This window comes from Plectropomus leopardus, chromosome 15, assembly GCF_008729295.1.
Source record: "Plectropomus leopardus isolate mb chromosome 15, YSFRI_Pleo_2.0, whole genome shotgun sequence".
Lineage (NCBI taxonomy): Eukaryota > Metazoa > Chordata > Actinopteri > Perciformes > Serranidae > Plectropomus > Plectropomus leopardus.
In genome coordinates this window covers 6617223-6643725 of record NC_056477.1, presented here as the reverse complement: position 1 = coordinate 6643725, position 26503 = coordinate 6617223, and the positions used below count along the sequence as shown (strand labels likewise).

Below are 26503 nucleotides of genomic sequence, written 5' to 3'. Positions count from 1 at the left end.
CATATGTCAATCAGTCGAGCGCTCACCTCGTGTTCCAGGAAGAGGGCTCTTAGTTGTCCTTTCGACCAGAAGTCCATGGCATAGGCGAGCAGCTTTGTGGACACTGTGTTGATACGAAGGAAGTTCCCAACAAACACCACACGCTCAATTTTCTGATACGAAGAGAGAGAATAAAAAAGTCAGAAAAATCAGGCCACCCATTATGTGTGTGACATCTAAAATATATATATAACATTTTATGAACAAATGTTTAAAACTTTTCTTTGACTTTTTAAAAGGACACATATCAAATTTTCTTGCCCTAGTTGCTCTGCGTTTTTCCACACATATCAGATTCACACTTGATTCAAACGCAATGCCAGCTAGCGTGCACACACGAGCACAGAAAATGGAGAAACATACATGATGTTGAACAAAACATGTCACAAAGACACATATTAGAGCTACGTTATGTTGTCAGCTTCAGAAAATAAGTATTATGTTACATTACATGGAGGGACAACCACAAACTACACAAGTGCTTAACATCATGACAGATTGGGTTATTTATAATTTATCTGAAACAGATCAGTGCAAGTGGGCAAAATGCATCACCTCATTCTGACCACGTGGTGGTGCTGCAGAGCTAATAAACTGGTTACCAGTAAATCTCTTCCTGTGCTCCTGTGGTATAACCTGAGCAGCATTTAAAATCAGCAACAAACCAAAAACTGAAGAGCTTTGCAAACTGCAATGAAGTCTATAAAATCCTTGAACTGCTAAATGCTGCTAAAATGTGTCCTCTGTGTTATGGGAATATAGAATTTGCTTAAATATATTTTAGGTAAATGACCTGATATTGTGAAGTGACAAATTTATGGATTAAGAAGGGGTTTAGGGAATCTCTTACATGCTGTAAATGAAAAGACTTTGACGGGGAGCTTTGAAAATGTGAATTAGCTCTTACATTTCACCTCCAGTTTGTCTCCCACAATGGGGAAGAAAATGATCATACTGTAAACGTAATCTCAGTATGTTTGACAATGGTAATATAGAATTTGCTAAAAAACTTTGGTGGAACGACTAGGGAATTCTGGGGAACTAGTAAGGAGGGTCACTTGGACAACATTTTCATCAGTCTGGCCCTCAGAGGAGAATTTTACATGTTATCACTGAAACCATTTAAGGTAAGAACTTTGGACACCAGAGGTAATTCGAATCAAAACTGGACATATTGGTTTATTATATACAAAAATATCACTGACAGCCCTCAACCCTATGTTTGGTGGACGTGTGTGTGTCTTCGCTGCAGCTCTGTGTGCAGTGATAGCCCTGTACAATGCTGCTTGATCGCCATGCCACAAGGCAACACTGTAAAGAAGCTCACAGCACACAGAAAGACTCCAGGCTGATCAGGAAAATAACAAGTTTGAAGTTTGGCTGCTGCCACTGGAAAACTTTCAAATCCAGCTTTAACAGTTGATCCAGTTTTTTGTTTTTTTTTTCCATTTAACCATTTACTCTAATTTGAGTTATTAATACATAAGACTATTGGATTAAACCACTTTTGGTTGTTTTGCTTTTGGGACACACTCACTGATTATACTATGACGACAATTAGCGACCGCAATCCCGCAATTATTTCAAACACGCCAGCACTCCACTTTTGGTTTCAAAACATAATCACAAAATCACTGTCTTAAATTTAATATTAAACATCATTACTTATTGAAACCATGCAGTTTTTATGTAAGGAGGGTCTTATGCATGCTTTGATTAAAGCAAATTTCCTCCTCTAATTTAGTACAAGCCGGGGTAGAAATAAAGCACATACAGTAACTATAAGTGTGTGTGTGTGTGTGTGTGTGTAATTGCAGCATGAAGTTGGTTCACTTTATGTTGTTTGTAATGCTGAGCGGCTAGAAGATTATTACCACCACTGGTGAGAGTCACATTGCTCATGTGCTTCTGTAAAAGTGTTACATAAACCACACATGCCTGTTGAGGATGGTGTGTGTGTGTGTGTGTGTGTGTGTGTGTACCTCGTTGACAGCACACATCCGTGCTATGGATCCTATGTTGTTAGTGATGGTGACCAGTGTGGCTCTGGCCAGGTCTTCCTTACTGATGCTGTCTCGCTTCTCTTTGCTCATCATGTGGCCAAAACTGTAAAAACAGACCATAAGAAATGCAATATGTAACAAAATAAAAAAAAACAAATCTGTCATTTTACATGTAAACATAAACACACAGACACACTGTCCTCACGGGTGTTATTCAGGTTTGATTAATACTTAACAGATTACAGAGAAAGGAGAAAAACAAATACGCACACAACACGAGCCTCTCTAAATGTCACTACAACCCTCAGAACAACCGTAAACAAGTGTTGTTTGTCAAAGTGTGTGTTTGTGTGTGTGTGTGTGTGTGAGTAAGTAAGTGTGTATTTCAACAAATACTAAAAAAGAACACCATAACAATTAACAGTGATTATAATCTGATGACTTTCAACATTTCATTTTATGGATCAACCTTTGACCACAGAGCTGCAGGTTTACTGTATACATACTAAACCCAGATTAGCAAGGAGAGGCCTGAGTGTGCGAGCGAGTTAGTGTGTGTATGCGTGTGCCAGTCAGCTATAATTTCATAAACCATTTGCTGATATGTGTATTTCTGTTATGACTGTGTCCTTTGTGCAGCCACGCATTCATACAAAGCATGAAACAGGACATTGTGTCCACACACAAATTAAATCCTTTTAGGTGATTTTGGATAGTTCATGTTCTTACTGTAATGTTGTGTGAGCAATTTCCTAATTAATGCGGACAAATAAATCAGTGCTTTAAGCTGATTCAGCAATTGCAAAGCTGATTTCATCCACTTCATACAATTAGTTTAATAATTTGCATCAAATTACTTAATTGGCTTTATATTTTGTTGAGCTGAGATTATTCCAGGTTCATTTAGCGACTCATGAGACACAATTAAGAGAAAGATCTATTTTACGATTCACTTTAGGGCTGAGTTGATTTTGCCGATCCAGTGTACGAGCTTACAATCCAATTTCATTGTATGCAAACCGTCTGAACCGGCGTTTGTCATTACGTCATGTTCTGGCAAACTGAATAGTAGCCGACAATGCAACCTGTGCTGATGGCGTCAGAGCGCTAAATCCAACTTGAATTGCATTACTAATAAGAAATATGACAATGTGATTATCATAACATTATGTGACAAACTAACACAACCACAACAATATGAAGGAGATCAAATTTCAGTGGAGGCATTAAGAGTGTTGCACATTGTGTTTGTTTACTTGAAAGTTCATGTGTTTTTTTGGGCTGACGGGACCAGAGGAGAGCGCTCTCTGAGCCCAATTTTATGTGCCGTTTTTCCTCCTGAGTGAAGTGAATCATCCAGTAGTAATATTTAGCCGGTCCAGTGTTTGGCTTAAGGCTCATTAAAACTCCTTTTATACACAAAAATAGATCCATCTGTTTCAAATGTTGCAAACCTCACTGCCCTCGTCCTTCCATGCGTCCTACGTGATGGCATAAGTACAGCCATTAGATGGCACTAGAGCGCAGAGCCGAAACTTTCACATACAGCTGTGGTTTGTGAGGCCATTAAATACATTGCGAAATGTGAACGGGGAATCATTTTTACTATATTACCTATGTCCTTCGTGCATGTGGGCGGAGAATTCTTTTCACTATACTACCTATGTCTGCACTAATATCTCTGCAATGCTACACTGTGGTACTGCTCCGTTTCATCTTTACCTGCGCACAAATAGCCATAATATGCATGTCTGTATACATATCTGACATTATATAGCATAAATGATCCCTAAATATTAAACCGGTTAGACACTTTGAACAATGCCCCAATCCATCTGTAGGGTTTTACCCAAATCAGAATTTTCCAAGTCACTTTGAGTCAGTAGTTATGGCAGAATTTTCACCTTTTTTATTTCTCAGGTGAAGACACCTCACCCACATAATGAGAAGTACATTATTTGTGGCCACTGCTCAGTTACAGTAAAGTCCATGAGCAGTGCAGCCTTCCCACACTCAACTCCTGACTCATGTTTCAGTGCCTTTGAACATTTTGGAAAGAAACTATTGACAAGGGCACTGATCAAATAAATGTATGGATTCAGTGTTTTGTCTTAAGAAACAATCTGCATTGCTCCAAACTTTTAAAGGTTCCCAAAGAGTTCATTTCTCTTCATCAAATACTACAGGCTCAGGAGTTTCCCAGTATAATCGAAACCCTTTTTATTAACGGCCCTTGAGACCTTCAGCATTCAGCGGATAAAAGCATCCTCCTAAAGTCATCTGTGTTAACGTTCTAGGGCTCTTCTATTTGCACTTTTGTCCATGCCAAGTCAAACCACTGTACCTTTATTTGGGTTTTCATTACCAGTCTAAACACACTGAGTTGTGCGAAGTCACGCCCGGATGGACCATCTCCAGAGTGATGCCAAAGCACACGCAACCACATCAGGAGAGTGATTCATGTGTTACATGCACATCGTTTAAATTCATTTACTGTGCCAATCAAAGGCTCACGGCAGCTTTTAAGGTGGAATGTTTTCTTTCTCTTGATGTCATGAGTCAATCAACACACTTTAAATGTCAATTTAATTCAATGACAATTTCCATTTGTTTTTATTGTCTCATACATGACATACACTTTAGTGATGATTGGATCTTCAAGCATGTGACTTGATTGTGCAAACTGGAAATATTCTATTTTCTCACTTGGAGAACAAAAAAGTGGCGGGGCATTGTTTGCAGTATGCTCTACAGCTGTGAATATGAGATACTGCAAGCAGTTATGAGGAGATGGGCATCTGGTGTAGGTTCATGCGAAAGAAATAAACACATGACAACAGTACAAAAAAGTTGTTGCTCACAAAGAGATCAGTGTCCCTTTGATTTATAAGGACAAGTTTGTAATCAGTTAAAAGACATGCCTCCCTGTTATGTGGAGATGCAAATTCCTGCCACGCTGGGCTGACATGCCAAGTCAAACTGGGTCAAGCCAAACCTGCATGTGTACGGAAAAAGGACAAAACCTTCAGGTGATAAAACCCTTATCGCACTCACCTGGATGCCACAATTGAGCCCTGAAGGCCAAAGCGCTCGTAGTCTCCTCCGTAGATATCTTTCACCAGCTTGTCTACGTTGGTGGAGTCGCCCTTACTGGCCATTTCCAACGCCTCCTCAAAAGTCTCGCAGCCCGTCAGCAGACAGCAAAGGCCCAGGAATGTACCACCTCCCAGACTGAAAGTAAGAGACAAAGAGCATAAATACAGAGATACGAGTGTGAGGAAGACAATAAGAGAGTGAAGAGGTTTAGAGAGGAAGTGAAAAAGATGAGTGTTACACACAGCAAATGAGGAAATGGTAGGAGGAAAAGTACATGATGAAAGAGGGGAATGAAGAAGAGAGGAAGAAACAGATATTGAAGAAGGGTATAAATGGAAATGGATTACATGAAGCAACGGTAATGAACGTGTGATTGTTTTCTGTTTGAAATTAATCTGCAAAGATTTATTTTACTAAATAAAATCCCCATTTATTGACTAGTTACTTTTTTATTATCTTTATTTGTTGTCATTTATCTTTGGTTTTATTTTACTGTAAAATGTTAATTGTGGGTTATTTCTTTTATTTGTCCCTTCCTGAAACATTTTTCTTTTTTTATTCACCTGAATGCAGTTTATGCAGTTTTTATTGTGGTCAAAAACAAAGAAACGACAAATAAATAATAATAATAACTGACTTCTGTGCTCAGCTCTAAGATCTCTTCCAAGTAAGGGTGGCGATATAGCCCTAAAATAATATCCCAATATTTCAGGGTACTGTTGTGAATATTCTTGACAATATTACAAAATACTGACAAATATTTTATTATTAATTCTAATAACACACAAGTACAACACAATAAGTGTTAAAGTTTTACATGTCATCACATGAAAAAGTAAAAAATTATGTCTCAAATCTCTTTAGTTGGTAAGCTACAACTGAGACGTAATAAGCTTCAGATTCTGTTTAAAATATAGATAGTACATATACATAAAATCAGACAAAATTTACACTTCTAAACAGCTAAAGTACAAAAAATATAACCTTGAAAATGCAAATACTTTATGTATTAATAAAATAAATCAACACACATCCTAAAGGACTAAGTTGTTTTCTTCTTCCTGGATCTTAAGGCGTTGCTATTTCTCCTCTACTCTTCCCGCTACAATGTGTGTCACTCAGTGCTGAGCATCAGACCCTCCCACACCCACCCACACCCACACCCACACCCACACCCACACACACACACACACACACACACACAGATCACATTTATTTTGAAAGGTTGTTGTGGAATGATGACTTGCGCACTGACATTTAAGTGGGCATCAAGTAGCTTTACATTACAACAGTCAACAGGCGTATGACAAAAGTACCGGATGACACCAATTCTTGCATGTACAGGGCGAGAAAGAAGAGGAAGCTAGACGCTGTGCTGCTGCCAGCATTAAGTCACTTTTGTAGTATGAAAAGCACAGGGCTGTTCACAGAACATCACGAACGCCCAGGCCTCTCGACGCCACTGATTCCACACTCCACTTTTTGGAAATGCACTCCTTCATTGTGGAGCCGGTAACAATTTGCTTTCTGCCATGCTTTTTGTTGCCGTGCGTAACGATCTGACGATTGAAATATTGCCATAATCAGGATATGAATTTTTCTTATATTAAAAATGACAGCAGTATTATCACAAACAATATGATAAGCCACTCCTTTGCTTTTAAGTGCTTCAGTCTCTTACACCACCAGTCAAGTGTCAGGACTTCTGTTTGGGCAATGCACATCAGACCTCTAACGCCTGAGAAATGTTTAATTCTTGTATCACGAGCAGTCAGCTGCATAAACTCACCCACATTTGCTTCAGCGGTAAACTTTGGCACAAATACACTACAAAATAAACATAAGGGCTGAGGCGTGAGGTCACTGAGCATGTACTTTAGATGACTGAACGAGATGAGAACTGGCTCTATCGGCTATATGGGTGAACTATTTGATGACAGATAATTGTGACGCTTGATAAATGAAATATAAAATGTAAAATAACACATCAGCATGCTCTTATAATATCTGTGAGTGGCTTTCTTTGATTTTCTGACTGTTTTTAACAGTTCACTACCTGATCACAACCTAGTCCTACTATTGCATAAGTACAAGAGGTACTAAGGTGACCATAGATAAAGGGTGACTGGAGTTATGGCTTATCTGTTGGATCTACTAAAGCTATAAAAAGCACCTGGCCAACTTCAACTTTTGCACACATTCATTCCTGCAAAACAAGTTTAAAACTTTTTGGGCTAAAGGTAGTCTTTCTGTTTTTGGGTCAAACTTTGTGACAAACACATCAGTGAAAAAGCCCTCTTCACTAGGCCTTGTTTTCCAGCATCACACTTTTCATTGTCATTAAACAGCAAATTATAGCTGGTGTTTTTAGCTGGTTCTCTTTTTTTTATTAAATAGATGTCTACCCTCCTCACCTGGTCCCAGTCACCCGTTTGTAGTTGTTCTCCGAGTACACGGCCAGTATGGAGACCCCGGAGCCGATGTTGACCAGCAGCATGGGGAAGTGGTTATCCAGGGTGCAGGGCTTCTTCACGCAGCTCTGGGTGTCCGATGGGTTCTCGAAGTAGTAGCCCTCTGGGTGTCCGTTGAAGCTCACCTTGTCCATGAACAGCAGGCCGCGGATCAGGCAGTCCAGCTCGTCGAGCTTCAGCAGCTCCAGGTCGGCCATCTGCAGCCAAAATGGAGGCGAGTTCAATTATTGAGAAGACACTTAACAGTATCAAAGGCGTTTAACCTTTCAAGATGATTTAAAGTAAAAGACGATTCCTTGAAAGCTTCGATTCGTCAGTTTTATGAAGCTAAAATGATTTTCAAAGCACTTGAGTGTGTAAAAGGTCTTGGTTCAGCTCAGTTCTTGCTGCAGTGCCAAGGGAGAGTTCATTGATCCTACTGCACTGCAGAAAGGGTCAATGAAGGTAAAAAGGCACTGAGACGGACAGAAATCAAATGTGCTCTCTTCTAAAAGTTGTGCAGAAATGTATGAATAGCCTCAAACAACTGCGGAGACATCGAGGCATATATTATACACATAAACTTCAATAAGTATATTTTAAGAAAAAGAAAAAAATTAAAAGTGAAATATAATTGAGTATAAAAGTAGTTGCAGATTTGTTTTCTGACTGTCAACTTTTCAATTAATCATCTTATCTTTCCAGCTAAATCAAACGGTCACATTAAAAGAGACATTTTTTCTGGCCTCACCGTTCTGAAGTCATTCTCAAACTTGTATGCTCCGCCTCCGGTGGCGCAGAGCGTTGTGTGCAGGCTGGAGAAGTTCTTGTCCCGACCCATCTGGATGAAACGAGGCATGGCCTGTGTTGGGAAGCGGATGAAGTGCAGGTTCCCCGTCCTGCCGCACATGGTCAGGTTCCTCAGCTCCAAGTGGACGTCACGAACACCCGTTTTACCTGAGTGAGGGAGAAACAAGACACACTAAAAAACTTAAAACTCACCTGAGCATTTTCCACAATTCTTGTATTAACGTTTCTATTATTGAATCTGAAGTAAAGAACAACATTTTAATCTTATGCAATATATTAAGGACACATGATGTAAAGTATATCCTCCTGCTACCTTCCTGTTACGTGACATAGATCTGACACGTCCTGTTTTAGAAACTAAACAAATCTGGTGTGTGGGTGGGACCACACGTACGTGTGTATGTCTGTGAGTGCGTGGGTGGGCAGACATACCATAGGCCACGTTTGAGGTGAGGTAGCGGCGGATGGACTTGAGGTTTTCCACTTCTTCCTGTTCTTCCTCTGCAGTTATATCGACTGGCTCAAAGTACACCAACTTGACCAAGGTGCCACCGATGTCCATACCAAACCACGGGAAGGCTGGAGAGAAGAGGAAGACTGTAATTAGCTTCTTTAAGTCATAAAACGAAATGACAAAATCCAGGATTTTATTCATGCCAGTCATTAACATTTTTAAAGCTGACAATTTAGTTGCTAAAAGACATTTAATTTAATCAGGGCAGGTAAAGAGGTACTATTAAGCAAATGGAAATATACCACCAGAAATATATATGTGATAGTAAATACACACATTAGAATTGCTGCTGATTAATTAATCATTTTCTGTCTATCTGTTTGGGCCAATTCAGGTTATCCAACCCTAAATTGTGACCCCCTTCCTATTCATGTGACCCTGGGTCAGAGAAAAAAATTGATTCAATGATAATGATGTTTAAACATCACCTAAGTGCTACTCAAAAGACAAAGACAAAAGATAAGGGAGAGAGAAAAGCATACATCTACAGATCAGCAGTGAAGTGTATGGAACTACAGTGCACAGCTGAAAAATCAGCCAATTGATTGATCAACAGACAATTAAATTAAACCAATTTAAAAACAGATTCATCTTTTCAGTGCTTTTTCAAACAAAATTTGCGAAGTATTTGCAGTTTCCAGCTTTTTCAACACGATGCTTTGCTGCTTTTTGTTGTGACCACATACACTAGTAAACTGAGTCACTTCTGAATGGATTTTGATGATTGAATGATATTTTAATGCATCATCGTCAGTCAGAAATTTTAATAGCTGATTTTCACAAATTTCAACATAAAACAATTAGTCATGAAAACAATCGGCAGAGTGACGGGAGGACTCTGGATAGTCAATTGGGGAGAACATTGAGCTCAGCACAAAAAAAAAAAACTCTTCCAGCAGAACCGGCTAGGAAAAAGAAAAAAAGAACCACCGCAGCTCAACAAGAGCCTGGTAACCATGGAAACAGACAACCCCCCTCCTCCATCATCTCCTTTTCTCGCTGTCTCTTCAGCCTCCTATTTTCTCTTTCACTTAGCGCCATTGCTCAGCCTCCATCGCTCAGCCTCCATCGCGTTCTCATACACACCATCTATCTTTCTTTCTCCCTCTCTGCCTACACCGACTGCATCACTTTCTCCTGTTTTGTTTCCTTTTCCTCTCCATATCCTCCCTTCTTTCTCCCTCGGTTTTATCTTTTCCCTTTCTCATTCTCTCCTGCTGCTCTCCCCGTCCTTTGCTTTCTCTTTGTCTCTTGATCAATCTAATTTAATTAGAGTAAGATTTACAGGAATGGACCGAAGAGAACTGATACTGCAAAACGTTAATGCAACTACTATATTACGGGTACATCAGCTCCTATCAGTTTAGTGGGCTTAATTTCAATGATACTTAGAGCTAAAGCAATTTAACAATTAACTGACAAAAAAAAACTGCAACTACAAATATTCACTAGTTCTTGCTCTCCCCCATTTGATGTTTTTCTGTTTTATATCATTAAAATGTCATCTTGGGCTCCGATATTGTGGCAGGCATTTTCTTCTTCTTTGGTAAATTAAACAATTAGGGTAGTGAACAATGCAATTTCAGAGTAATCAATAAACATAGTTGTACCACCAGTGATAATAGAATCAAATAAATTTGATTGGAATTACAAAATTTAAGTTGCTTAAATATAAGAAAAATTAAAGTGCTCATTTTAGGATAGTGACAATCCCCTAAGCTTTGTATTACAATCTGTAATTTTCAAATTGAAAAATGCAATCATGCCTTGATTTTACAAAAGCCTGGTTTTAATGTGATTTATTTGTAGATAAACAAAAATATATTCTAGGCCAGAGAAGACAGGTCAAATTGAAAACACTTGTTTACAAAAAGGCAGATGAAAAACTTATTTAACACTAAAATCAAATGAAAAAATGATGAATATCAAACTGAACTGAAGGAAAATTCACACATTAAATATATTTTTAATTTGGCAGAAAGATCTTTTATAGTCAAATTTTGTTTCTATTTTTAGAAGCCACCTGTATCGATTCACATTTCTTTGCATTGGCAGTTTATCAAATATGTCGTTGCTCTGGATAAGTGAGACAAATGTTTGATGACATTGTGCTTTTCACTTATGACCAGGCCCATACAAAATATGCACCCCCGCAATCCAGACCACACCTCTGCAGGCGTTTTCAAAAGATGTTGTCTTGAACTAACCTTGTCTTTCACATTATAAGCCAAAAATACATATTATGACAAACTCTACAGATTTTCATTCTGGATCACCTCTGAGAAAAAAACTGCAAATTTTGTGTGGGTCTGCTTATGTCAGTCACTATGAAACAGTGAGGTTATTCAGGGTCAAATCGGAGAGGGCATCTCAGCATTCTTTACATTTCGAAACATTGATGTTATGTGTTTACAGCACAGTTCACACGTGAGAAAAGAACGCCAAGGAACCAGTCATTTAACAATCAGTGTGTCTTTAGTTTGGAACAATGACTACCCTGTGCAGCTGTTTGAGATTGCACGTGTTTACTGGCACATGTTGTTGTGGAGAGGAGCAGCGTTTTACAAAAAGAATGCGTTAAATCCAAATATTCGGTGCGAAGTGATGGGGGCCAGCCAACGGCGCCACCAAGACGCCATACTTAATTTATAAACACCCATAACCAGACAGGAACACTAATATAACACTATTATAACACTAATATATTACTCACAAACACCTTAAGAAATTGTGAAAAATAGCTGTTACAGTTTTCTAAAGCCCAAGATAACATCTTAACTGTCTAAGTTTAGGGTCACATAAAATAAAGAAAAGCAGCAGATTTTCACAATGAAGCTGGAACTAGGAGATTGTTTGGCCTTTTTTGCATGAAAAATAATTAAAGCATTATGAAAACACATAAACTTCCTGCTGATTGACTTATCGACCAACTGATAAATTGTTTTGGCTCTAGGGAAGTTAAATATATGAGCACCATTCTGAAGTTTGCATGAATCTTCCTGATTGGTTAAAGACGAGTATTTATCAGCACAGTCTTAGTATGCTGATAAATAAGTATGAGTAACAATCACTCAAACATCTGGTGACATATTCTGGTCCCGTCGGTGCCTTCTGCATCAGACTCGCATGACAATCAGGAGATGTGACTGTTTCACAACAGACTTTTGAGGGGAACTGAATTATTCTGTCTGGCTTATTGAGGCAAAGTCCACTCTCAGATTAGAGCCACCAAATTTTAGGCCATTAATAGAGTTATTGTAGTTTTGTATCAGTCATTGATGTTTTGTTTTTCGTCTTTTAGTTTAGTTTCAGTTAGTTTCCAGAGTGTATTTGCTTATTTTTAGCTTTTTGGTTTAAAGATGTTTAGTTTTAGTTTGTATCATTTTCAGTCTCACCTTTAGATTGGTATTATAATATGTGGGTATTGGTCAAAACTAAGATTTAAGAAGTTCAGAATAGGTATTATGATACAAAAACATAACTTCCTGAAGGCAACTGACTCACACTAATGTAGACGTCCCTCACTCCTCCTCACTCTGTTGTGTCGACAAATTTTACCATTTCTTTTATATTTTAGTACATAATATTGTTTCAGTTAGTTTTTGTTGCCTCAAAAGTCCATTTTTTATTTTTATGTCAGTTAACAAAATGTTTTTACACCTAGTCTTGGTTTTTAGTTAAGTTTTGGGTAACAATAATAACCTTGGTCATGAGTAAGCAACATGTAAACATGTACTTTTTTTAGCTTGTTAGCTTCTAGTGGTTTTAGCAATGTAAATGAATGTTTACTTAACTGTCTCTTGCTGCATTAAAAATCTACTATCATTAGGTAAGACAATGGTTGCATATACTGTACGAGCAGCATGTTACAACCTTCAGTGCCCTCAATCTTGTGTTTGCTGTTTATCGTATCATACCACATGTGATGATACTGTTTATAGTGACTGAAAACGGTGTGTGACACATGTTGTCAATTAAAAGTCCTGGACAACAACAATAACAACATAAGGCTGCAGTCAGTCCAAAAATTATGAATAACTGAATTTTGCTATTATTGTCTTGAAGGTTTAAATTGTAATTCAAACTTGACAACATTATAAAATCTATCACATAACTGATACCAAAAATGGCAACTTTTAATGTTCAAATACATTTTTTTTTTAGATAAAGTCATAGTCTGGTGGTACTGTATTGAACTTATATGTTCAGGTGTTACTTGGTCCATGAAACCTGGAGTACTCAGTAACTGAAACCAACAGCATGAGTGCTATAGCACTATCACTGCTGCTGCTGCCACTGTTACCTGTTGGTGCTACACCTGCTGCCTCTACACCTGCTGCTGCTCTACTATAGTGGCTGGTGTTTGGTTACTTTTCAGCATGGGTCACCTATCGCCTCCTCTATTGTTTGCTTGACTTTTTGTTACGGTGCCCTCTCACCCACTGACTTGCTCTGATGCCTGTAAACATGAACTGAGAAGCATAGATTTTGCATTGCCTGCTACAGAGGTCAAATAAACTCCTCTGAACTGTTTTTCCCCTGCAAACATAGCTTTGAGCATAGATCAGTTTATGACAACTTGATCTTGTTGAACTAAATTACTTGATAAGAGCTTGATAATGATCCTTCGTTTTCTGTTATTACCATGCATGAACTCTGCAGAATACACATATGTTTCCCCAACAACATAATTGAGGTCAGCTGCTTTACCTTTAGACATAAAAAAATAAAGACACAAAACAAGTATAAAAGCTGATAAAGAACTGCTGGCAACAGAAATACGATCCTCTTCTCTGATATAGGCCAGCCAAGGTACATGACGGAGTCTGCCTCACATGACAATCACATTTTCCTCCACAGCCTCAGCCAAAAACACTCACAACAGCACATGAAAATAAAATTATGTCTTAATGTCTCTATTTTTTTCTAGTACAACAAATTGTGACTTGCTCTCTGGAATAGATTAAATGAAGAAATATATATCATATTTATAATAAGAGTTGTATGGAGCTAATATTTTGTTTGTGTATTTTAAATGACAACCTGCACCCTTTATAAGATTAGTTTCAGCTTCTCTGCTCTATGAACAGGTTTTTAGTCCCAAGGTGCAAAACTAAGTGTTATTAAGACAGCTTTGTTTCGGCTGCTACGTGAACACACAGAAAAAGATCATTTTTTGAACCTTATGATTATTTATTCATAGTTTTAAGATTGTTTTTATTTTAGGGACTGGTTGTGTAGCGTTTTTTTTTGCATTTATTAGATATTTAACATTTTGATTAGCACTGGGACACTTATTTCATTTTATCTTTTATCTTCTTTTCATGTTTTATCTGGTATGTTGTCTGTGGTGTCTCAATCTGTGTCACTGGATGCCTTGTACTTTAAACTGCAAACCTAATGTACCTATGGGAACAAATAAAGTAACCCGAGCCTGAAACTTTTGATACATGTATGTTTCAAGAAACAGCAAATTTACTGTGCTTCCCTTCCTCAAATGCAATGATGTCATAGTGGAAATTCCTCAAATTGTATTCAGGCCATGTGAAACTCACAATTCACAACATTAAAACTCAAAAGGAATAAATCTATTAAGTGGGGGAGGAAATGTTAACAACCTGAGTGCTTCTTTACAGCATAAATGATTGTTTGTGGTTTCAGATTACACAGAAGTGTTAACTCCATTCACTGTCTAGCAAAGATGTAGACTGCTGTGTGGAAATTGTGTGTGTCTTATTTTTTTTAATACTGTATAAAAAGTGAAAGTGAAATTATTTCAGTATTTTTCGTGTGGCATATGTAATGGCTACAGTATGAAAAAAGGATCCTTGAGGGTGCATGGGAGTTTGCCCAACCAGTCCACATGTGCTTTTTGGACTTGGAGAAGGCATTCGACCTTGTCCCTTCAGGGAGTCCTGAGGGGGGTACTCCGGGAATATTGGGTATCGGACCCCCTGATACGGGCCGTCCGTTCCCTGTACGACTGGTGCCAGAGCTTGGTCGGCATTGCCGGCAGTAAGTCGGCCTTGTTTCCAGTGAGGGTTGGACTCCTTTGTCACCGATTCTGTTCAGAACTTTTATGGACAGAATTTCTAGGTGCAGCCAGGGTGTTGAGGGGGTCCGGTTTGGATTGGGTCGCTGCTTTTCGCAGACGATGTGGTCCTGTTGGCTTCATCAGGCCGTGACCTTCATCTCACTGGATCGGTTCGCAGCCGAGTGTGAAGCGGCCGGGATGAGAATCAGCACTCCCAAATCGAGGCCATGGTTCTCAGCCAGAAAAGAGTGGAGTGCCCCCTCCAGATCGTGGAGGAGATCCTGCCCCAAGTGGAGGAGTTTAAGTACCTCAGGGTCTTGTTTATGAGTGAGGGACGGATGTAGCGGGAGATCGACAGGCGGATCTGTGCAGCGTCTGCAGTAATGCAGACTCTGCACCGATCTGTCGTGGTGATTTACCGGTCGATCCTCGTTCCTACCCTCACCTATGGTCACAAGCTTTGGGTAGTGACCGAAAGAACAAGATTGCGGGTACAAGCAGCTGAAATGAGCTTCCTCCGTAGGGTGGCTGGGCTCTCCCTTAGAGACAGGGTGAGAAACTCTGTAATTCGGGAGGAGCTCCGAGTAGAGCCGCTGCTCCTCCGTGTTGAGAAGAGCCAGATGAGGTGGCCCGGGCATCTAATTAGGTACCTCCTTGGTGAGGTGTTCAGGGCACGTCCCACCGGTAGGAGGCCCCGGGGAAAACCCAGGACACGCTGGAGAGACTATGTCTCTCAGCAGGCCTGGGAACGCCTCGGGATCCCCCGGGAAAAGCTGGACGAAGTGGCCGGGGAGAGGGAAGTCTGGGCTTTCCTGCTTAGGCTGCTGCCCCCGCGACCCGACCCCGGATAAGCAGAAGAAAATGGATGGATGGATGAAAAAAGGGTTATTTTTTTATAGTTGAGTAAAACAGCGAACCGGTTGTACAGAATTACGAAGAATGAGAGGGACATAATTAACCTTTGTAGGCGAGTCCTATTGTATGACAATCACTCAGGTGTCGGAGCTGGAATTTGAACAACAGGCATCCTCTGAATCTAATTAGACAGGTTTTGATTTAACTTGGCATGTATTGACTGCACCTCACCCATGATCGTCAAATCGTGCAACCAAAGAACAATAAACACCAACAAAGAAAAACTGCTACATGATACCATGGGAAATATTACTGCTCTCGTGTCACCTAGCTGCCAGTGATGTCAAGATACGTCGCTGTAATGACTGAAGAGACATCACAGGAACACAATGTACCGGCCTACATTCTTTCTTTCTTTCATTCACTGCAGCCCTGTGGCTAAAATCACACATACACATCTACAAAAAGCAAGGAACTATAATGATGTGGTTCCTCAGATGCATGTCAACGGCTCTTTGACCAAGGTATTTAACTCTCGTGCATATGTGTTGATGCCAGATCAACCATCGAACATCCCTCTATGAATGAATTGAACATTTAAACGTCCTTTAATCCTCATGTTGCAGGGTTTCCTCTTTAAAAAGCACACAGACACACATATCATGCGCACACACACTGTGCATACAGCCAAAGGTCAGTGTGGCAAGGAGCAGGGTCGGAGAGCGAGGCGTGATTTGTGTCCATGTAGGTGAAAGGTCTCCGGCCTAACACACCTCTGCCTCGCACTCTCCACGCAGTAGCTACAGTGTGTGTGTGTACAGTCTGATATAATTTACAAAGTCTACAAGGCCTCATGCTTACTGTTCAGATTTCAAACATTACTTTAGGGATTCTCAGCAGCAATCATTTCTATTAAATGTCCTCTTGCTTAGCCTTTAATCTCAGGTTTGTCTCGTGTGCTACTACACTCTACAGAGAGCACAGGACAAGAAGGACACATGCACAACACGTCTGTGATAAGACAAGAAACACCAGCAGGCAGCTGAACACTGTGTGCATACAGTGGATCTAATAATAAAGTCATTAGTAAACAAAACATCACAGGAAGTTGTGTCCTCTGTCCTCTTATCACTGATTCAGTCACAATTATTGTCTTCTACAAATATAATACCGGTTATTATGATACTATTAGTAGAACTACTACTCAAAGTACTACAGCTATCTCTAGATTCACTACTTCTGCTTTATTACTGCATTTGAGTACTGTAGTTACTAGAGACCTGCTGTCAATTAAGTCAATTAGTCAATTAAGATATTGATAATAGAAAACTAATCTGCAACATTTCAATTAGGTAAAAATGGCAATTATTTTCTTGTTTCAGATTCCCCACTGTGCGGCTTTTTTCCTTTTCCTCGTCTTAGGCTATAATAAACTAAATCAGAACTGCAACTCATGATTATTATTCAATTAATCCATAAATAATTTGGGTCTATAAGATGTCAGACAACAGCAAAATTGTTCAGCCGTTAAATTATTATTTTTTGTTTGTTTGTTTTAGACTTTTGGATAAAATATGCAATTTAAACATGTCAGCGTGGACTTTTGGAAACTCTAGTGGACATTTTTTCTGATCTTTGATTTCTCAAACTATATGGACAATAATTAATAGAGGTATTAATGCCATTATGACCACTATATGACTGCTGTCAAATACCTTAACATCTACCAGTCAAACAAGCTGTAGTGCCATCCAGGTTTACCTAAATAATAACGCTTTACGTGAACGAATCTCAGTCTACAAATCGACAGAGGCAGTTTAACATGCAGATCACCGAGCTTCAGGGAGTGAGACTTTGATATCCTGTAAAACAAACAGACGATTTGGCAGCTATCTTCCTCACTCTGTCTAGTACAATAACACATCAGACTGAAGACAAAGACAGAGCGAGGACAGAAGAGCACTTTCAGACAGGAGGAGGAGCCCCCCCAGTGAAACTTGTTAGCACGCCCCCTTTACGATCCATCTGCAGCAGAAAGTGGTGGAACATTGACTCGACCTGTGGCACACCTGTTTGACAAACGTGTATCTCTTTATGGGAGTTATTCTGTTACTAAGTTAACACAAATTCAGGCTGTAACCAGCTGGAAACTGAACTCACTGCCCTGAATTTAAGGCTCTTCTCTTAAAAATGAACACCAGATTTAACAGAGAAACACCCAACTGAAGTCTTGATTCGTCAAACTGGACCAAAGACCCTATGATCATAGGCGCACTGCCAATCAAACTTAACCCTCTAACCCCACAAAAAACATCTTGCATCAGCTGTTGAGACAACTTGCAAATAAAACACTTTAGTGCTGTTGATGCTGCTGCCAATACTGTATGCAAAACATCTTTTAACATATCTCTAGCCTGGGCGCCCCAGTAATGGTTGCCAGGTTGAATTGGCAATTGATTCTTGGCCTTCAGTTGGCACCAATGGCAATCTTTTTTTTAGAGACAATGGCGAGGCAAATGACGTTTAATGTGTACTTAGTATCGAAGTGACTCGAAATATAAGATGACTAAAAATGGCTGCCAAATTTCCAGTCTCGGCAACCAAAAGCCGATGCCTGGTTGCCACTTTTAAAGGTTAATGTTGAAACCTGTAAGCGCAAATCACAAATCCACTTTACAGTGCAGTGGCAGTATGATAAAGTCTTACTCCTTCCAATGATGTTACTGTGACCAGCTCTGTTACTTCAACCCTTCTAAATACTCTTTACTCATAATAACATAAGTTCTTAATACTGCCGTGCTTTCTGTTTGTATTTTAAGGCGACCCTACACAGCTGACACAATGGTGCAACGCGCCTCCTTCAAAGCCATATGTAACACTGGCATTGTCTACAAACCAGTTAAACAGGCAGATTAAAGTATGACACAAAAGCTTGTAAAAATGGACAGACAGAACATTACAATAATCCGTGCTCTGTAAACAAGAAATAAAGCACGCTTAAGAAACAGGCGCTGTGCTCAGTTCATGAGAACACAACCTCTTTGGTGTAGCAAATCTGGGAAATTGTAGTTACTGGTATGTTTGCACATTTCCTGTCTATATTCCTCTTATTTTTGTGGCTTTTGCTCTGTACTGAAAAACAGCAACATCCCCCAAAAGGCCTCATTCAGTAAGGTATTTATTGTCTGGTTTAAACACTGGTATAAAAACACGTGACAGCGTCTCAGCTGCGGGTTTTAAATGAAAGATATGTATAACATTAAAGTGGAAAAGAGCTGAAGAATGAGCTTGATGGTTAAAATAAAGGCATGTCAGTTTTAGGAGACAGTCAATGAAAATTGCTGGCAAGTTTGGTGTAAACAAGGGCTGATGCAGGCAGCGCTACCCCGTTCCTACGCCAACTTAAACCCCGATTAGAAAAAAAATCTGAGGACAAAAGTGAAAAATCACAACCCCAAGGGGAATACATTCCAGGTTCAGCTCTCAGTGGGTGAAAGCTTAGAGGGTTATCCGGGTTTATCAGGACGGCTGGACACCGTCCAAGGATAACTCGGCCATAAAGCAGAGGAGCTCTGACCGGACATTTCAAAGTTTACTGATGAAATATCATCTTAATTATGTAATCTGGGCTGATTCTTGTGCAGAGCCTTTCTCTCTCAGGCATCGCAGCAGACCACGGCAAACAACTAATGCGTTATCAGCTGTGTGTTCATTGCAACATCATATTTCTCCAGTTATTTGTTCATCCATAATCACCCCAGTACAGACCATATTTTACTAAAGATTGCTAAGTTGTTTCATGCTGATATTCCTGTTTTCAGACTGGTTTATTTAGCTTTCAGTGTAACTTAGAAATGTAATATCTCATGTTACTCCCAGATAATGAATCTGTAGCACATACTGTATATCCACAGTACTGTGTCTAATAAACTATCAACATGTCCTACCAACAAAAGCAGTTCTTGTACATTTTTGCATGTGTTGATTCTGTTTTTATCTCATTGTGCTGGATATGTTTTGTTTTTTTTAAATAAACCACTGATAGCTAAACTATCTTAACATAAACTACCCTCATATACTCATATTCCATTGAAAGGAGATAGCTGATGCTTCAGTTAACATTAAATGCATTTAAACTGCTAAAAACAGATTTGAATAAATTCTTTGCATCCATTAAACAAAGGAGCAATGACATAAAAGGTACTGTGTGAAACTAGACAATGAAAAAATTACATAGAGCACTACTTTACCAGAGCAGACAACATGAATGCAAGTCACCTTATTTACTCAGGTCAAGAACCAAACCTGAGGTAAACTACTCTTACACAGGTATAACCTGTCAGACCCACAGTGTGTTTTGGTGGTAAATAAACGTTTAGCTTAATTAGAAAGGACGTAGCCTTCAGAAATGTTTCCTTAGAAAAACAGTTAATAGTTACAATACTTTGTAGTGACTTGCCGCCACAAAATAAATGAATAACTGCACCAGGAAACAGTGAAATGCTTCTGGTTAGAGGTGGGTGATATGCAATTATCAGGCTTCCGACAGCTCAAGGCTGTTAGATCAGGACTTTTTAATGTCAACTGAAGGCAAATTTAAGACCAATTTTACAATAACCAAAATTGTAGAAAAAAAGAACTAACACCAATTACTTATTAGGGATAATTTTGCCTAAAAATATGTATTTAAACATTTAATTGTTTATTTTTCATTTGATTGGATGTCGGAAATATACACAAGTGTTGTTGATTCCTTTATCTCTGACATTAAATTTGATAAATTCTTTGAAAAAAAAAATGTTTACAATGCGATGTCAGAAAAAAAGGATGAATTAAAATCCTTCTCCCAATGTCTCAGGATTTTTAAGACTTTGAAAGACTGATTTAAGACATTTTTATACAAATTACGGCTTTATTTTTAAATGAAACTAATACCATTTAAGACTACTCAAGGATTTGTGGGAACCCTGAATGATTGACACAGCAGTAAACAATACAACATTATCACAATATTGATGTTGCTACATTTATCTATATTTATTAAAGCATTAAGGCTGAACTGATGCTCAGCCTTTAAGTCAAATAATTTCTCAGCGTTTCGCCAAATAAAATCTTTTTTTTTTTAATATGTCTACTTTGGGGTGTCAATAAGTCTCATAATAGACAAATTTTACAATAGAATGCTTAACCACAAAATCTCAACAGGGATGTCTGTCATTACAAGGTTATGTGGTGAGATGATAAAATGTCATCTTGAACTATTGGTATCCGCAGGTAAATTCCCTGAAGGCAGAAACTGAAAAGGATGCCCCCTCCGCCCTATCTGTCTCTCCCAAACACAATTAATGACAGATGCAAGGAATGCTGATTAGATAACTTGGCAACAGGGCACCTCAACTTGCAAACGGTCTCTCTGCAAACATGCAAACAGGAGAAGAACAAGTTTTACCATGACAGCATCACTCAGCCACAACAAACCCAGAGCCCTCGACTCAACAGACTCAACAATAATTCCCTGATGTGGTCGCCAATCAGCTGCCTGCAAAAGCTTGACTTTAAACAGCACGTTTTTGTATTTAAGAGTACCATCTGCCTCTTTTAATGAGCGACCTTTAGAAATCTGATAAACTTTGAACTTTGATGAACTTTTAACAGCCTAAACCAAGTTTTAAAGTGAAATCTAAATCCACTAAACCCGTTAACACCTGGATCGACATCAGTTTTCATGTGCTGCATTCAGACTTCTTTCACTACCATCAAAACCTCTGAAACCTGAGAAGACTGGTTTGATTTATGTCAAAAACATAATGACCAACTTGGCAAGCAATGTCCTGCAAACTGCGAAGAAAAAGTAAAATGTCACAAGAAAATGGTCAGAAAATTAGCTGTTGGGGATTATTAGGTATTATCAAAAACACAGGAAAAATGTTTAGAAAACTTTTATTTATTATTACTTTTTTATTAGGTCATTTTAGTTTTCTTTTCTTTTTTTTGGCATATTTTTAGGCAATTTTCTTGTAACTTCTTAATAATTTCTTGCCAATTTTTTAGCCATTTCTTGTGAAGTTGCTTGTCATCCTCTTACCATGTTCTTGAAAAAAAGCAAGCCATTTTGCTCAGTTTTCAAAGCTTTAAGGAAAAACACAAGTAAGACATTTCAGTTGTTTCTCTGCAATATCTAGACCTTCTCAATACCACAAAAATCAAACAAAAACACTTACCAGGTTTCTTTTCACTTTTAAGCTTCATATTGAGGCAAATTGTCAGTTCAGAGGTGTAAACAAAAATAAAATAAAATAACCAATAACTGATTAACGTATTGGTAGAGGCTCAGAAGGTCTCAGTCCGTCTTGGATATTTAAGAAGACTTCATACACAGAGAAAAAGGACACTTTTCGACATTCTGCGCAAAAACTGCAAAGTTTCCCTGGATGATCTTCACTCAAACATGCACTCACATCATCCGAAATACTGGGTAAATAAGTGGGCTGGGCCCTAGAGCCTCACGAAGACAGGAGTCGACTGTTGATTGGCTGAGGCAAGCCAGGCCCACTTATCAGGAGCTTTTTCACCACCGGGTAACCGACCAATCAGAGCGCACCAAATGCAACCTGAGGGTTCATGACAACAAAAGGGGGTCTCCCTGACGACAGCAGGCTGGTAGATTGGACAGATCAGCCTGAGACACCAACCAGCTAATCTGATCATAAAGAGGAGATCCGAAGGGACAACATTGTGACCTAAAACCATGAAACGACGACAGCAGTCAACAGAGAGGACAGCGAGGGGAAAATACACGCTGGGTGTCACTGCAACACAGCATGACGCTGAAGTTAGTTTCAGATTTGTAGCTTCTGATTCAGCAGTTAAGGGGAAAGTTAAGGGGAAGTCACTTGTAAAGCTTAATGACCGATCCTCGGCTTACTGCACTTCCCAATGTGGTGGAAACATGTTAGATGTTTCAAGTAAAGCCTCAACGCTGTCTGAAGCCCACTTTCAAATCTGTAAAACTTCAGAAAATTCAGAAAAATGGAGATTTCACTGCGTTTTTCACATGTAAACCACATTAGTCAAGATCAAAAGTCAGTTCCATTTTTGATTGAAAAAATAAAATAAAAATGAATAATAATAGTAATAATAATAGTAACTAGAAAATTACTAATCAACTAATTAATCACTAATTAGAAAATGTACTTATTGTGAGAACAGTAGCACTTGCTATACATAAAAGAACAGACTAGCTTGTTGATGGTGAGACATGGATTACTGTACTATTCCTTACAAATATGTGCTGAAAAACAAAATCACACAGTTATTATCTAGCAAATTCTGTTTTTTAAGATACATTCCTGACATGAATGACAAATGTAGCTTCTGTAACATATGGAAGAAACATTAGAACATTTATTTTTTCAATGTGTACATGTGATGATCTTCAGGACTGACTCTCAGTCGAATCTGGCAAGAAAATTTCACTCAAAGAACATGATTTGTTACTTATATTCCAAAATCGAAATTTCTCCAAGAATTAATAGTATGTAATTGATTTTCTCATTATTTCAGCTAAATTTTGCATTCATAATTTTTTTAAGAAGTTGCCTTTATACACCACTTTGAAATAAAAAGCTGGTTTACATGTCTTAAAAAATATGTGATACAAAATTAACCAAAGCTATTAATTTATGTTTATGTGTTTTCATACTTGTCCATTTAATTTTATTTATATCATTGTACTCTGTTTGGTTTGTACTTGTATCAATATCTAGCTTAACAATATATAATACAAAATTATCTAAAACTGTTAATTCATGCAAATCTTACTGCTTAATCATATATCTAATAGTAAACCTCTATTTATGTTCATGCTTGAGCCTATTTTATTTTATTTTAGACTGTCTGATTTGTACCTAATTGTGACATTATTTTCATTTGTAAAGTTTTCTATTGACCACTGAATGCTAATTAAAGCATAATAACTTTCCCCTTAACTCTCCCCTTAACTGCTGAATCGGAAGCTACGAATCGTAAGCGAACTTCAGCGCCGTCAACACGGCATGGTTGTGCAAACCCCAGCTGATCGTTGGAGGGTTGCAGCAACCCGGTCACAGCGACCACACACTATCGATGACTCCACCATCAGAAAAAAAGTCAAATTCATGTGCACAATTTAATAGCAGCTGTCAAGTTTGTTTTCCCAAAGCACGTTGACACTTACGTGGTCTGTTCCGTCTCACCGACTCCGTCCTCCTCCGTAGCCGGCACCTCTTGGCCGGGGACCCGTTGCACTCCGCATCGTCTCCGCGGTGCAGATGATGCATGTTCTCAAACGTGCTGCTGGTGCTCGAGCTGAAAGTGTTGTTGGTGCTGCAGCCGTTAGCGTGAAATCCCCGTTGGCTCTGCCCGTTGTTGACATGAAAAGGTCCCGACGCTCCGTTCTTGTCGATCATTGACTTGGCTTTATCCATGGCAGCAGCTAGCCTAGCTTAGCATCTGCAATGGGTGAAAAAAAAAGCACAAGCACGGCCGCTAGCGGCGAAAAACCCGGTTAGCTCGGCTGGCTAATGTTAGCCCGGCTGCTTGCAAGCTAGTCAGACAGTCGCGCGACCAGCAAACCGTATCTTTTCTCGTATTGAAATGAATTTTACCCTGAAATATCACGCTAAATTTTGACGTACATTCTTGCTTTGATTGCGTCTAAAATCAAAACGCCAGCAGTCGTTAAAACACACCGTTTCTTTTGAGGTCACTCGCGGTCATTTCCCCACATTGAGATTCTGGCAGGCGCAGCAGCAGCCGGTGTGCGCGCGCGTGTGTGCGTGTGTTGGCGGTGGACTGCTACGTCACAGCAGCGCCTCCTGAACCAGTTCACCTCCTCCGACCGGTTTCTCCTCTCTGCTGCACCATCACACTGAAACCTTACACTCAAACACGGCGGTGGAGGGAGGATCCACTTCCTTTACTGCAGTTAAAGTAGACCGCTAATAATAATAAAAACCAAACTGTGTTAAAATATAATGTGTCAAATCAAAGGCATGCATTGAAAAAAATAAATATATATAATGTTTTAAATGATCAGTATGGAAATCATGTTAGACAAAATGTGAAAAAGGTATGTCTATTTGAAAAGCACGACTGCTACTAAAAGTAAGTAAAAATCTAAATAAAACATCCGACAAAAAATACAGATAAAGCTCAAAATTATTAAAACAATAAAAACAAACAACCAAAAACCTCAGAATTATTTGCAAAACTGAAAAAAAATATCAAAAACTCAATATTGTAAAAAAAATAATGAAAAAATAAAAAAAAGACCCAAAGAAACAAAATTGTAAAAACAACAAAATAGATACAAATAGAAAGACAATGGAAAAACTCGAAGTTGTAAAAAAGGCACCCCCCCACAAAAAAAAAACACAAAAACTCAAAAAAATTAATTAAAACTCCAAACTCCAAATTAAAAACCTCCAAATTTGATTTAAAGACTTCAGTGTTTATCAAAATACTTTTCACTCATTTTACATAAATTGACAGATTAATTAACCAACTAATCATTTCGGCTGTAGCCTACTTGTGAAAACTGTTTGGTAATTTAATTTATAACAAACATTATGTTTTGTAAACTCTTCTCATGTTTTATAACGCAAAAAGCGTAATTTGTAGTGTGACCACGTCTGTCACATAAATGTAGTGAAATAAAAGTACAATATTTCTCTCTTAAATTTAGTGGAGTACAAAATATAAAGTGGGATGAAAAGAAAATACTCAAAGTACAACTATCTCAATTTGTACTTAAGTACAGTACTTGAATAAATTAGCTGCATCAATGCAAGAGAGGACTTGTCCAGAGATGGCTACAGCACAGAAATGCAGTGCGGTCGCCCCCCGTTGGTTTATTAAACAAAGTCCACACAGTACCAGTCCTGCAGCTGTGGGCGCTTTATTTATAAAAGTCACTGTTCCCTGTCACCCTCATTCCCCCGCAGTCCTCTACACGTGTGATGTACGCACAAAGCTGCCAGTCACTGTGTGAGTCTCTAAAATGAACTGCTGTAACCCTGTAGTTGCATGCAAAAGCTTAAAGCCAGCTATAGGAATGCTTTTCTCTGAGGCTAGCCTTTGTCATACTGTAGAGCAATTTATAATTGCTGTTTCTGTTTTTTTTATTACTGGGTAACCTCAACACAATTAGACTTTAAAGGAAATATTGCAAAATGTTATAGCAAAAAACATTGTCTTGAGATTAAGAATGTTTAAAAACCATTTAACTATTCATTATTTCAGGGAGACCTGATATGAAGCAGAGCACTGAACAGAGAGTACAGTTCAATCCCGTTACACAGGTCAAACAACAATCTCAGGCTGATAAGGGAAAACAGTGACGAGTCTGGGGCCATTCAGAAGACATTTCTCTCTGTCTTTCTTGGCACCGAATTCCTGAAATACATCTCAGTTTTCAAAAACTATCTGAAGCTATGACTATATGGTTTTAATCAGAAAGCAATGACAATGACGGTCTTTTCAAGACTTGTAAATATGCAAACTGTAACGTAATTAGCTGAAGTAGTACTTTAAAAAACAACAGTGACTACCATTCATTAGCCGTAAGTAACTATAGGGTTAAATACAGCCAAAACATCGTTCCACAAGCGTAATTGCAGTTCATTGGCAAGTGAAGTACCATATACCTTATTTATTAATATGA

At 38.7% G+C, this 26503-nt stretch overlaps 1 protein-coding gene across 3 annotated transcripts in view; it reads right to left on the bottom strand.

Annotated features, from left to right (window-relative positions):
• Window positions 1-24668, bottom strand: part of pank1a (pantothenate kinase 1a) — a 32139-nt gene extending 7471 nt beyond the window's left edge. Inside the window, exons 1-8 of one of the 3 annotated variants that reach the window (XM_042501707.1) lie at window positions 24531-24567; window positions 24017-24291; window positions 8831-8977; window positions 8340-8545; window positions 7553-7806; window positions 5097-5273; window positions 2022-2145; window positions 27-152 (exon numbers count right to left, since the gene is read on the bottom strand). In XM_042501707.1, coding sequence (XP_042357641.1) covers window positions 27-152; window positions 2022-2145; window positions 5097-5273; window positions 7553-7806; window positions 8340-8545; window positions 8831-8977; window positions 24017-24266 — 1284 coding nt within the window. In that variant the 5' untranslated portion in view covers window positions 24267-24291; window positions 24531-24567. Of the gene's footprint in view, window positions 1-26; window positions 153-2021; window positions 2146-5096; window positions 5274-7552; window positions 7807-8339; window positions 8546-8830; window positions 8978-22022; window positions 22245-24016 lie in introns of those variants that run through there. The other 2 variants (XM_042501706.1, XM_042501708.1) reach the window with 2 other exon arrangements.
• Window positions 24669-26503: the final 1835 nt, after the last annotated feature.